Below are 14,722 nucleotides of genomic sequence, written 5' to 3'. Positions count from 1 at the left end.
CACTATAAATAAGGAGAACATAAGAGAACACTTCACTGCCTTTGGTGAGCCAACATCACCTGGTCCAGATGAATGGGTTCCTCAGGTAATGAAAAAATGGAGAGATGAGACTGCTGAGCCATGACTAGTGAGCTTCTAAGGATCACGGAAAATGAAACACGGTATCCTAGGACTGGAGAAGTACAAATGTCCTGATTTTCAAAAGAGGGAAACTAACAGAGTTTGCCAACTATAGAGCTTAACTTGAATTCCTAATAAAATTCTAGATCACAATGTTAGAGTGATGGTGAGTGAGTTTCTAGAAAAGGAGGTTGTAATCATAACAAGGCAGCACGGCTTCATCAAGAAAAGATCATTTCAGATGAACTTTATGTCCTTTTTTTAACAGGATAATTACAGGTATGGGAGATTGTGTAGACATAGTTTACCTGGATTTTAGCAAATATTTGAGAACACTTTTCATACTATTCTTCTGGAAAAGACAGAGAAGTATGAGATAGAATTATGATTAGGTAGAGTCAAGGCCTGACTGTATGGTCAGACTCTATGAGCAGTCAATAATGGTTTAATGTCAACTAAGAAAGAAATCTCCAGTATGGGGTCCCAGGGACATAGGTGCTCGAACCTATGCTGTTTAAAAGAGGATCAGAGATTCAGAACTAGAAGGGATCATACATCACTATGTCTAGCCCCATCATTTTACAAATATATAAAAAGGGGTTATGTGATCTGTCCAAGGTAACAAACAGTAAAGTATGGGATCAAATCTCAGAAATGAAAATTAACTTTCTATACTTTAGTATATAGCAGTTCTCAAAAGCCTCTGTAGCTCCCTGGGGATTCCTGAGACCTTTCAGAAGCTCTGTGAAGTAAAAACTATTTTTATAATAATACTATGATGTTATTTGCCCTTTTTGACTCTCATTCTCCCACAAGTATACAGGGGAGTTGTCCAGAGGCTACGTATCTGAGAATTAAAGATTTAGCTGCAAACATTAAGACTGAATTAATATCTCATCTACAGAACTCAATGTTTGCCTTATTAATGGATGAATCTACAGATATAGCTAGGCTTGCTGTTTTGCTCGTATTCATCAGGTATTAGAACTAAATGATCATCAAAAATCTTCTTTTACGTGAATACTTGACAACAAACATAAGTAGTGTTGAAATATTGAAAGTATTGAGTGTGTGTGTGTGTGTGTGTGTGTGTGTGTGTGTGTGAATTCTTAATCTTACAGTTACTCCTGGAACAACCCTGCTCACAATTGCACTTGATGATGTAAAACAGTGCTGGGTAAAACTGCCAGCACACAAATCACAAAGCAGTGGCACCCAACTACACAAGTAGTATAAAATAAAAGAAAAAAAGTGTCAGTTTTTAAGTGAAACATTCTCAAGTGGAATGTCCTCAATGAAGTAATAAAGATTATTAATTTAAATCAAATTATGACCATGAATGAGCATTTTAAAAAATATTTTGTAGGATAAAATAGGAAGGTTACCTAAAGCACTTATGCTGCCTCCTAAGGTCTGAGGGTTCTCAGGGAAAGTATGTGGATAACTGTTTGGGTTGTGAACTGATCTGACCACTCTTCATGAATACCATGTTTACTTGGAAAAATGACTAACAAATAATAATTATTCATACTTGAAGATCTGGCAGGAATTTTCTTGAAAATGAACAAAGTGAATTGAAGGAAAACAACCAAAAGTATTTTTGACCAATGATAAAATTTGAGCTTTCAAGAGAAAATCAGAGCTTTGGAAAACTTGTGTCTATGACTGTGGACTTGACAGTTTCCCAGTGATTAAAGACTTTCTTTGTTAAGATCAATGATGATATTAATGAATCTGATTTGTTGATATTATAAAATGAAATGTGTCAACACCTGGAAGATCTGCATAACTCAGTGACCCACTATTTTCCAAATAGCAACGCATGGTACTACAAAGTTAAGCATGGCAAAAGATCCATTCAAAGGGCAAAACAGACCAATGGATTTTAATGACTGAACACAAAAAGTTCAATGACATGGTTTCAGACTTTGCAACTAACATTACAATTAACACTTAAGAAACTATTTGTCAAGTTGTGATGTCGTAGCAAAGAAGAATATCCACAACTACCTGTAAAGGAGATAAAAATCCTCTTCCCTTTTTCCAACTATACATCTATGTGAGGTCAAGATTTTGTTCATATAATTCAATCAAAAAGCATATCACAACAGACTGAATGTAGAATCAGATAAGAATCCAGATGTCTTCCATTAAACTGGACATTAAAGAAATTTGTAAAAATGTAAAAAATTGCTACTATTCCAATTTTTTTTGTTCTGTTTTTCGAAAGTTACTCTTCATAAAAAAGTTACTTATGTTAATATCTTCTTAAAAAACAAGTCTAACTATTTTACCCTCACCATCTTTCAATAAATTCCAGGGATTCCTTATTGCCTCTCAGATCAAATACAAATCCTCTAGTTGGTCTTTAAAACCCTTTATAATCTGGTCTCTTTCTACTTTTTCTTAAATGTCATAGCCACTCACATATGCTGAACAAGTGACACTGGCCTCCTTGCGGTCCCTCCCACATGACCCAATCTCCCAACTCTAGACATTTTTCACTTCATATGCCTTCTATATATCTAGGACTTTCTCCCTCTGCATCTCCTGGCTTCCTTTAGATCTCAGCTAAAATCTCCCCTTCTGCAAGAAGCCTTTTCCAGTCCTCCTTAAGCTTCGTGCCTTCCCTCTGAGACTACCTTCAATTTACCCTGTGTAGAGTTTGGTTTTACATAGTAGTTTGAATATTGCTTCCCCCATCAGACTCTCAGCTCCTTGAGAGCAGAGACTGACGTTTTTATTTCACTTTCTTGTATTCCTGGCATTTATCACAGTGCCTGGCACAGAGTAGGCATTTAATAAATGCTAGTTAGGATTGACATAATGGGTTTGTTGTTGTTATTTTTAAATGGATAAATAAAAATATTTTTAATTTTTAATACAGCAAATACTGATAGGAAGAACCACATAAACAAGAGCAATTTGGGGTCATCAATGTATAAAGGAATTTTCAGACTAAAAAGTATGGAAACTGCTGTCTTAATAGTCTTCTTATAATGCTGTCACTCCTTCCTCCACTCCACTCACCTCCCCAAAAAAAGTCATTTGGTAGCCAGTATTTTAGCAATGAGCCATTCCTTGGTGATACCATCAAAGACCAGAGGAGATATAGGTGAGAACAAGAGTAACATTTCTTACATTATTCTAAGTCCTTAGTTTTAATACTGTCATTACACATTAGCCAGCTTCACAGACAAATGCTTTCCAAAAGTCAATCCAAACTTTAGTTTAAATGATATTTAAATATTTAACAATATTTAATATGTAGTCAAATATTTTGTGCATTTGTGTGCCTCGGGTTAAGGGAGGCTATCAAAACAAATTTTGTGAAAGAGAATTTAAAAAAATTTTAACTGCAATGGCTAGTATAAGAATATATATAGAAGTTTCAATAAAAATCCTTTTTATTGTTGAAAAAATTATTAGCAATTATAAAGCTTTCTTCCAAATTTATGAAATCACACTGTAAAAATAACGCTTACATGAGAAAAGACCCCTAATGCAGACACCGCCTCTGAAAATATTTGGTAAAAATCCTATTTAGATTTCTGTAATGTCTTAAAGAACAAGGAAATCAGACAAAAGGCACCTAAAGCTACTTTCATGTAATAAGTGTTTTTTTCAAGTTTAATAGTGAAGCTATATTAAAAATATAACCAAATCTAAAATAGGAATGAAAATGTTATCATTTTTATAGCCTTAAAGAGATAAATGCTTCAAGGAAAGATCACTTGACAATTTAGTTACTAACAAAAAAAATTTAACTTTATCATGAAAGCAAGAAAATAACTTTGGAACATAACTCAGTACAGAGAAATAAAGAAAACAGTATCAAATATACATACTCCCTTTGGAAGACCATACACATGGGAGAACTGCATCCGAAGATTAGACCTGGTTGGGCATCTGGACTGTAGCCATTTTTAAGTAACATTTCTAGGCAATCGTCATGACCTTCAAACACTGCTGAGTATACAGGACTCACTTTGTCCAGACCAGCGTCACAAGTTCTATCAGTAATTGGTATTAGTAAGTCCAAGATTCTGCAAATATATGAATTTATGAACACTTTAAAACACAAGTGGGGGAAATATTTTTCTAACATGTTACCAGCTGCAGCATCCTTCATCCCTCACTGTATACAATAACTCTGTTACTTAGCAGTCATGTAATATTGGGGGAAAAAATCACTTAAAATTCTTTGGTTATCTCAATTTCCTTAACTGTAAAATTACCAAATAATCTCTTAGATTCCCTTCCTGCTCTAATGGTCTTAGGTTCTACTTTATGATGAATGATATTCATGTACTCAAAAAATATATACATCTATTTGGCAAAAAAGGTTTATATGTATATCTTAAGTCAGATCTAGTTAATTATAATTTACTTTTAAGGGCAGGTTTTTAAGTCTTTTTCACTAGTATCTCCTGCTTAAAAACTAAAAACACATTTTGAGGCAAATCTTTGATCTAAAGTTCCAGGAAATAACTTAAAATATCACAACAATAAAGAAATATTAAATTGTTAAGTCTAAAACTCCTTTTTTACTCTTATAAGTACCAAATAAAGTTGTATTTTTGAACTAATAAATGTTTTTAGATAAGCAGTCATTAGTAAGGGGCAGTTTTTATTTTCATCATAGGAAAATATTTATTGATGAAGTGAAATCAATTTATTCTCACTTCAAAATTTTTGCCCACTTTTATTATTCAAATTGTTCCATCCTGTGCAAGTGATATAGTCCCTTTAACTTCTGGGACAGTTTAGAAACAAGTCAATGTCAGAGGCAATTATTAATGAAAAACCCTACAGTTTATGGAAATTTAAAAATTTCACTAAACAGTGGGAAGCAAAATAAGACAAAAAGTCTGAGTATATTATTATATATAATATATATATATAAGTAAGATACCTCCTCTGAGAGGCAAAATACAAATATGGTTTTCTCTTGGTTTCTTCCATGTAAAAGAAGGATGGCATGAAATACTCAGCAGAACCTGAAATTCAGTGGAAGAACTAACTCAAAAACAGTATACTAAAGATAAAATCTCAGGGAAAAATTAGTTCTTAAGCCCAGAATTCATCACTAGAGTTGAGCACAAAAGCCAGGAGAGCTTTGATACCAGTCTAAGATTCAAATTGAGTTAGAAAAACAATTTTATATAAGACATGTTACAATAAACTAACAAGTAAAACTTAATAATGAAAAATATACAGGTAACTCAGTCAAATTTATACAAATAAGAGCCTTTCCCCACTTGATAAATGATCAAAGGATATAAACAAGCAATTTTCAGAGGAAGAAGCCCAAGCTATCAATAGTCATAAGCAAAAAGGCTCTAAATCACTAATAATAAGAGAAATGCAAATTAAAACAATTCTGACATAACATGTCTCACATATGACACTGGCTAAGTTGATAAAAACAGTAACGAAAGAAGTCAGGGAACTTGGAGAAAACAGGTTTTTTAAAGTACTGTTGATAGAGCTACAAACTGGCCCAACCAAACTACAAAGCAATTTGGAACTATACCTAAAAGGTTATTAAAATGTTATCTTAAAGGTTATTAAAAAGCCTTTGACCCAGCAATATTGCTGCTAGATTTATACCCTAAAGAGTGAACTAAACTAACTAAACTAAACTAACTGACTAAAAGTGTTAGCTCTACATCCCAAAGAGGAAAAGGATCCATCTGTACAAAAATAGTCACAGCAGTTCTTTTTGTGGTAGCAAAGAATTTGAAGCTGAGGAGATACCCATAAATTGGGGAATAGTTTAACATATGAATATGCTGAAATACTACTGTGCTGAAAAAAAATTGATGAAGGGAATGATCTTAGAAAAACCTAAGAAGATTTATATAAACTAATGCAATGTGAAGAAAGCAGAACTTGCAGAACAATTTATACAATGACATATGAAATATGAAAGAGTAATTCTGACCAACACAATGACCAACCACAATTGCAAAGGACTCATGATGAAACATGAATCCACCTCCAGACAGAAAGCTGATGGAACTCAGACTGCAGACTGAAGTATATTTTCTTCTCTTTTTGGACATGACTAGTTTAGAAATCTGTTTTGCATGACTATACATACTTGTAACAGGTTTTGTTTTACTTGCCTTCTCAAAGGAAAGAATTTCAAACTAAAAATTAAACTAAAATTTTTTTAAAGAATGAACGAGAAATATCAAATCAGAGATTATTTTTTAAGTGTGCTCTTCAGTCTCATATTTAAATATAGTATATTGGTTTAATGCTTAACTTTTCTAATATTTTTTTGTTTTAGGAAAGCATATTAATCTCTTTTACTCAGTCAAACATGCCTTCCTCCTTGCAAAGGCTTTTATACAATACTGCTCAGTGGTGCCAAACCAAATTTTAAGCAGGGAGAGGGAATATGTGGGAGTCCCCTAGAGATGAATCTGCAAAACTGACTCTGAAGTGAACGCTTTAGTATATAACTGGATTTAAATTATTACTAACATTAATTATAAAAGACTTTCAGTCTTGCAATGATAAATCAAAGGGTCTTTGAGACGTGTAATTCAAAATTATTCACTGTTGGAATTATGTGATTTTGCAGAAAACCAAAGTCTTTAGTTTGTTTCAAGCTAATCACTACTCCTCCATTACTTAGCATGTATACATGCTAACACACAGTCATACTCTTAGGTTTCCTACTTTGACTATGATCAGAGGGTGCAACACTCTCTTTTCTAACTATAACACAAGGCACTGTGTTATAAGATGATCATCCAAGGTAAATTATCTCATGTTAAAAGATAACAAATCATGACATTACAGTCAAACAATGTTTTCTGATTTTTACTACTAAAAAAAGTTCACTCTTTACTAATGTTTAATGATGAGAATTTCACTAGTCTTTTTGAGCACCTACCTTATATGACCCATTTGTGCAGCTGCATGAATAGGTAACTGCCACTTGTCCTCATTACAATATAGATTGGGATCTGCCCCTTTAGAAAGTAAAAGCTCCACACAGTTTGTATGGCCCTCTTGAGCAGCAATGAATAATGGGGTAGCTTTGTCCATGGCTTGACAATTGACATTAGCACCTGATATTAAAAAATACACTTAATAGGCAATCATTACACAAACAACAACAAAAAATTACAAACAACATAAATTAAATTAATACTTATGTAGTAGGCAGTAAAAAGTTTTATCAAGTGACACAGCTGTTTTTGCCCATGGGCATTATTGTGCAATCATATTTATTTTTCTAACATGCTGATAATCATTTAAATTGTTCATGCTTTTATGGTAGTTTAAAAATAAATGATTAACACTGAAAATTTCATTTGCACAATATAACAGAAATCTCATTCATTAAAGAATCCATTCTATTCTAATTATTGTACCATTTGGAAGTAACCATTTGGAAGTACCATTTGGAAGCAACAATTATCAGTTTTGAAGGGAGGAGTATATCATTGAATACTAATAACAATGCTACTGACAGACTCAAATGGTTATAAGAAATTTGATGCAATGAATCACTGTAGCTAAAAATTATGAAAATAAAATTTGCAAACACATCAACTGGAATCAGTAACAACAAGCCATACCATAAGTGGATTATGTCTTTAGAATGGCTCAAAGTCAAATTTACCATACTCTTAATATACGTTTTTCTTTTCCCCACACAATATGTATATATTGTATAATGGCATAAGTAAGTCATACAAAAAAAAAAGCAAAGAAATCTATACCAGACAAAATCTCCTGGATACCAGAACATCAACAAAATTTTGAAAAGCTGAAACAATTCAGATTTCTTTATTAATTTTAAGAATCCTACACTTAAAAAGTGGCAAATGATGGGCCAGGACACAACAAAATTCTATTATTGCTATTATTGTTCCAGATTTGTGATTTCAGTAGCATGGACAACTCCTAGGACAGAAATTCTCTGTTAACTCACATCTTAGAAAGCTACTTGGAACGTGGTATGTATGTGTATGCTTGTGTGTGTCTGTGTGTAAATATACAGACATATATTTATATATACACACCCACATACACACACACACACACACACACACACACACACACACACACACACACACACACACACACAAAACACCTGACATGTGAAAGACAGGACATCTCAACCTAGGCCTTCCTATTCCTAAGACTAGCCTTCTATCAATGCACTATGCCAGGCTACCTTACATAGGATAAGAACAGAAACCAGTCAACAAATATTTTTAAAAGGCCACTATGGAGATCATTCATTGCAGCTTTACCAACACTAACTACAGAAAATGAAGAGACAGAAAAATTATAACAATAACTCAACAAGCTCCATCAAAACAAGTCAACATATAATGAAGGTGGACAAAATAGTAGATGACAAAATATATATTGGAAAACATAAAACAGATTGGAGAAATGAAAAACTATAAATGCAACAGATCAGACATACTCTCTTATGACAAAGAATCATGAGACTACTAGGGCATAGCCATTGGATGAGATGTTTTTAGCTTAGCTGTTTTTCTTTGTCACATGAGGGGCAGGAGCCAAAGAGAGAAGGTTAAAATAAGGTCCACCGCGGAACCACAGTTCTGATTGGTGAGCTTTCACTTTGTCTACTTGCATACCCAGTGCTTAGCATGGTACCTGGTACATAAGGACTCCTTAATAAATGTTTTTTGGTTTTATTTCACAAAAGGTATTAATAATGTCATTTTAATTGTTTAAAAACTTAAAGGCTGACAATGAGAAGTGAGACACTTTCAATCTGACCTATTTGAGTGAATAGTCAATGTTACTATGTTATTACTAACATTAATTATAAAAGACTTTCAGTCTTGCAATGATAAATCAAAGGGTCTTTGAGACGTGTAATTCAAAATTATTACATATCAATATTACAATAGTCAAAGGTAAGAAGTGGAAAAAAACAAAGGAACTGACCACGATTAGTATATTGGAGACTACCTTAGGTAAAGGAAGAAAACTGAAGCCAGGGGGAACAATACTTTAGAATTTTAAAATTTTATGAAACTCTATGCAAAAGGATGACAGAAGATTATGAGAAATAATCCAAAGAAAGCTTGGTAGGACTCCCAGTTGAGCCATATAATTCCAATGTTTTTAAAGATGATACTGGCAAGAACACAACAAATAAACATAAAATGGCACAATCTATCAACATTTCTTCAACTACTTATTATTATCACCAACAACTATTCATGAAGCACCTACTATGTGCAAGGCCCTGTTCTTATCACTAAGGATAGAAAGACAAAAATGAAATAATCCCTGGCTTCAATGAGTCTCTATTCTATTGGGGGAAATAATATATTTGTGAATAAGTGTATACAGAATATACACAAAATAATTTTAGGAGGGAGCTGGGGTCATCAGGAAAGGCTTCATGTAGAAGCTGGTAAATATCAACTGGATATTAAAAGGGGCAGAGGAATAGAAGAAATATATTCCAGGCAAGAGAGATAACCAGTGCAAAGGCACAGAGATGAAGATTTGGGATCATGGATAAGGAACAGCAGGAAGGCCATTATGGCTGGCCTGTTTGAATAAAAGGGGATGTTTTTGTCTGGACTATCTATTTGAAGAGAAGTGGTATAATTTTTGTCTCTCTATACCCAGTGCCTAGCACACAGTAGGTGCTTAATAAATATTTGCCGACAGATGATATTTATAATTAAGCTGATATTGAGGCCAGGTGTAAAGGGCTTTAAATGCCAAATAGTTTCTATTTCTTCCTAGTGGCAACAGGAAGCCAGTGGAGTTTTTGACTGAAGACTTCTGCTTTAGTAAAATCACTTGGGCAGATAAATGGAGGAGTGATGGGATAGAGGATAGGGAGAAAAGATATTTGAGAAAGGGAGACTAACAAATATATCTGATGGCCAAACACTGAGATATTTGAAGACGTAGAAATGGCACTTAAGAAGATGAAATTGGAAAGAGCAGGAGCAAGCCAAGTAACAAGGAAATCTATGCTAGAGGCAAGAAAATCTTTTTTTTTTATTAGAAATATTAGTTTATTGGGAGAAGTGGGGTCAGGGAAGAGGCAGGACAAATGCTTAGGATTTGGAAGCTGGGTACAGGTGAGAAGAAAAGATAAATATGTAGGATTGAGGTATGGTTTTGGACTTGAGTAAGAGCCAGGAATGAAGACTGTCATTTCTTGCCTCAACTAGAATGGTGAAGTATGCTCGATGTGACTTCATATGGCAATGAGTCAAAGGGGATGGGAAGTTGTACACTGGAAAAGAAGGTAGGGAGAAGCATTCTGGCCATGTTTGGGCTTAAAGGGCAAGATGAGGAACAAGGGGTCTAAGTTGTAAAGAAACAGATTTAGGCTAATGTTGGGAAAAGCTTCCTCACAATTCAAGCTGTCTCAAAGCAGAGTGAGTTGCCTCAAGAAACAGCAGGCCCCCTCACAGCCAGAGGATCACTGGGTAAGGTGCACTGTCAAAGGCATTGCTGTTTAGGTATAGGCTGGATTACAAAGCCCCTGAGGTCTCTTCTGACTCTGAAATTCTAGGGGTTTTGTAACCTTCCCATCTTTATTCTCTGGAACAAAGTAAAAAATATGGGGGGGGGGGGGAGACTCCAGAGGGGAAGAATGGAAAAACAGACATGAAAAAAGGAAGCGTGACAGCTGAGGTCCTCCTGCTGCTCTACGTGGTCCTTAGCATCCATTTCAAATGGCTCACGATGGGTGATTTCTGGGAGCCATCATAAAAGGTGGCTATATAGGTTAGACATACAGGTTTGGATTTTGCCCAAGATTCTTGTGTTACAGTCCAAGCAGTTATAAATTCTTTCCAGTAATTAATGCAGTTTTATTTCGGGCTTATGTTCAGCAATTTTATGGCCTTGTCTGTTCACAAGGGATAGTTTGCCTCTCTTGGCAGGGTTTTGTAGTCAGGGCAATAATAAGTGACATATTCCAGAGACTGAAAGAAGTCAAAGACTAATCCTCAGACAAATGACTCTTCCAGGTAGCTGCTTATCTTCCCTAAGAGACTGAAGGCATATTTCATCTTCTGAAAGTAGTCTATATGCTGGGGAGCTGGGAGTCACACCTTTGACTATTTTTTTCATTGCTGGCTCTTTCTTTCGCCTTCCTCACAAACATAATGATATCATTCTTGACGTGAATTGGGATCTCCATATGTCTAATTGGGTACTGGTTCTCTCTCTGATAGGGGATCTTAATCATCTGGTGTTCAGGATACTTTTTCAAACTGAAAGATTGGTGCCCACAAAGCTCAGAGCCCATAGAGGTGGTCACCAAAGTACTGACATGGTTTTGGTTCCAAGCAGGGTACTTCACATTATTTACTTTGACTTCTTTGTTGTAGTTCAATGACATGTTAGAGTTGCTGAACTGATGAGTATTATCACAGTCCCTCTTCTGTGCTAGTCATGGGAACCTGGAGTCTAGTTTCTTGGAGTCCTTGGACCTCTGTATATCAGGTAGATCTGATGAGCTGGATATGATGACAGATTGAAGGCTTAGATGTCAGTGGCTGGCAACAAAATCTTGAAAGTACTTAGACATTACTATAGAGGATTACTCAAGGAAAAGAAGACTCTAAAAGAACAGAAAAGTCACCAAAAAAGTGAGAGAAAATCTCAGTAACTGCCAACCAGTATCACTTGTTGTCATTCAGTCATGTCCAACTCTTCATGACCCTGTTTGGGGTGTTATTGGCAAAGATACTAGAGTGGTTTTCCATAAGGCAAACAAAAGGTAAGTGATTTGCCCAGGGTCACAGGTAAGTGTCTGAGGTGGAATTAGAACTCAGGTCTTCTTGACTCCTGGCCCAGCATTCTACTCACTGTGCCACTTCGCTGTAATCTTTACTAAAATAATCTTCATTTGAATTCAGAGTATCCTAAATGAAAATGTGAAAAATGAATAAGAAGAGCTTCACAAATGATCCCCTACAAGGAGCTAAACTTTTGTTATATTAAAAGATTCACAGAACAGAGAATGTTTCTTTCATGTTTATAGCTATTAACTGATTGTTGGTTACCCAAGCAAACAAATAAAAAGGCATTTGACTCAACAGAGCTACAGAAATCTCTCCTGCATAGGATAAAGGCATTTGAGATTACTTGATAAGTACAAAAGATAATTCTGTAAAAAGACAACTGATTATCAATGTTAAGCAAAAATATTATTTGTACTTAAAAAAAGAATAGAGATATATGTTTGCAAGAAGTGTTCAATACCATCAAAGAGAATGTCCTGTGCAAGGTCTAAGGGAAAGATGAATTCCCTGGGGATAATGAGATGCTCTAGACATTCTTATTAGTAAAAGAGACTTCTACTGTTGACTTCTTCATATCCTTGAGTATCATGGGGTCACCCTAGAGAGACTGACAATTATCCCAAAACAGGAAAAACTAAATGGATGAAAAATGCTTATTGTCCAGACTATGACATGTTAGTAGAGATAAGCTCACAAAGTTAAACTTTTATACTTGTGGGACATACAATGAAGTTAGTACAAGAATTCAATGGGAATTAAAAAGGCTAGAGAACACCTGGGAAACTCTGCAGTGTTTTTAATTATCACAAGTTGCTTCCTATACAAAGGCCCATCTTTTTAATGTAAAAGTTCTCTTAATGATGCAATATACCTGTGAACCACAAAATGCCAAAATTTCTTTGACATCAAAATTTCAAGGGATTCAGGAGTAAAGAAGACATGCCTGAAAGAGATGAGAAGGCTATGGAATAAGGAATATCAATGAGAAAAAGAGGTGAGTAAGATGTGATGAATACAAGGTTTAGCAAACAGACAGCCCAAACACTGCCCTGATTGATAGTCACAAAATGTTGAAAGATATTGAAAGAAGTCCTCTCACAGACTAGAGAGTTGCTCTGTGTTGGCTCTACAGGAGAATAAGGACAAGATTTACACAGGATTAGCAGGCACAGTGGAGTTGAGGTCTGTGCTGATGGAAAAAAGTAACCACATAGATGAGATCACAGATCTACCAATCACTAATAATAATCATTAATGATATTTATCTATGTTTTCTTTAGTGGTGTAGTTAATTGAGCACTAGACTTGAGAGTCCAGTAGGCCTGAGTTCAAATCCATCCTCAGACACTTAGATATGTAAATCTAGGCAAGTTGCCTAAACTCTGCTTCAGTTTCCTCATGTGTAAAATGGGAATAATAACAGCATGTATCTACCAAAATTGTAAGAATAAAATGAGATGGTATTTGTAAGGCATTCTAAAAACCTTAAACTGCTATATAAATGATAGCTTATCTATGACAATTTAGGTATTAAAACCATATCTGCCTTGCAGAAAGAGTTATGTAGATTACTATATATTTTTGAAAACTGTCTATATAGTATACAGATTATTTGTTCTTTAAATGTTTAATACAATTCATTTGTAATTCCATATGATCCTGCTGCTTTTTTCACATCACTCATTAATAACCTACTGAGTTTCTCTTTCTAAAATTATTTTACTTAAATTACCTATTTTTTGCTTTCTCAATGTGGATACTGTATATGTTTACAAAAATTAATTACCAGCCTCTTAATGCTACCAAAAATCAAAGGCAAAACTTAGCATTTTTTATTTAACTTTTTATTTGATGAATCATTTAGTTGAAGATATAACAGTGTAACAAAATGATTTACAAACCTTAAAGCGATATATCCTGGGGGGGGGGGGGTGCAGTGGAAAGAGCAGTAGCTCTAGAGTGAGGAAGAGCTGAATTCAAATGTAGCCTCAGTCTTAGAATCCATACGATTCTAGGCAAGTGACTTTATCTCTGCCTTAGTTTCCTTATCTGTACAATGGGAATAGTAACAGCTCTACCACCCAAGGTTGTTGTGAGGATAAAATGAGATCATATTTTTTAAAGTGTTATATATATGCTATTATTATCATAAACATTTATTAAGTACCTGTTATCTGCAAGATACTGGCTACGCAGTGGAAAAACAAAGACAGAAAAGGAGACAGCCTCTGCCCTGAAGAAAATTAGAGTCTACTAGTAGAGTACAAAATGCACGTAATTAAATGAGAAGCCAATTTCATGAGGAAAATCATTAACAACTGAAGGGGTACCAGGGAAGATTCCACACAAAAGGTAACATGAAGTTTGAAAGGTACTGAAATCCCCTACTACTAATCTTTTTTTTTTTTTTGCAAATAAGTATACTTTTTCTTTATGAATTTATGTTGCCATATCATTTGATATATAATCATTTAATAATAAAACAATAACAATAACTGATACTTTAATTACGTCATAGTACTTTGAGCTTTGCAAAATTTATATATCATTCTTATGATCCTCATGACCTAAGAGATAGGTACTTTTAATAGAGATTATTATCTATAATATTATCTATATCTGTTAGATATTATTATCCCCATTTTACAAATGAGGAAAGTGAGGGTCCAAAAAAGTCCTGACTTGCCCATAATAGTTTCCTGTCAGAGGTACCTTTAAGCATAGTATATATTTCCCTAGTTAGTTCTCTTTGTGCTAATTTGCTAATTTGAATTCTGCTTTGTCAGTTATAATCACTGGAAGTGGTT

The 14,722-nt window shown here is 34.5% G+C and overlaps 1 protein-coding gene across 6 annotated transcripts in view; it reads right to left on the bottom strand.

The window, feature by feature from the left end:
* ASB3 (ankyrin repeat and SOCS box containing 3) overlaps positions 1-14,722 on the bottom strand; it is a 124,062-nt gene that overhangs the window by 28,542 nt on the left and 80,798 nt on the right. For all 6 annotated transcript variants that reach the window (XM_072635580.1, XM_072635583.1, XM_072635582.1 and 3 more), the window contains 2 exons: positions 7,031-7,208; positions 3,969-4,166 (listed from right to left, as the gene is read on the bottom strand). In XM_072635580.1, the coding sequence (XP_072491681.1) occupies positions 3,969-4,166; positions 7,031-7,208 (376 nt within the window). The remainder of the gene's footprint in view (positions 1-3,968; positions 4,167-7,030; positions 7,209-14,722) is intronic.

This window comes from Notamacropus eugenii, chromosome 1 (assembly GCF_028372415.1).
Source record: "Notamacropus eugenii isolate mMacEug1 chromosome 1, mMacEug1.pri_v2, whole genome shotgun sequence".
Lineage (NCBI taxonomy): Eukaryota > Metazoa > Chordata > Mammalia > Diprotodontia > Macropodidae > Notamacropus > Notamacropus eugenii.
This window is presented reverse-complemented; position numbering and strand designations above follow the sequence as displayed.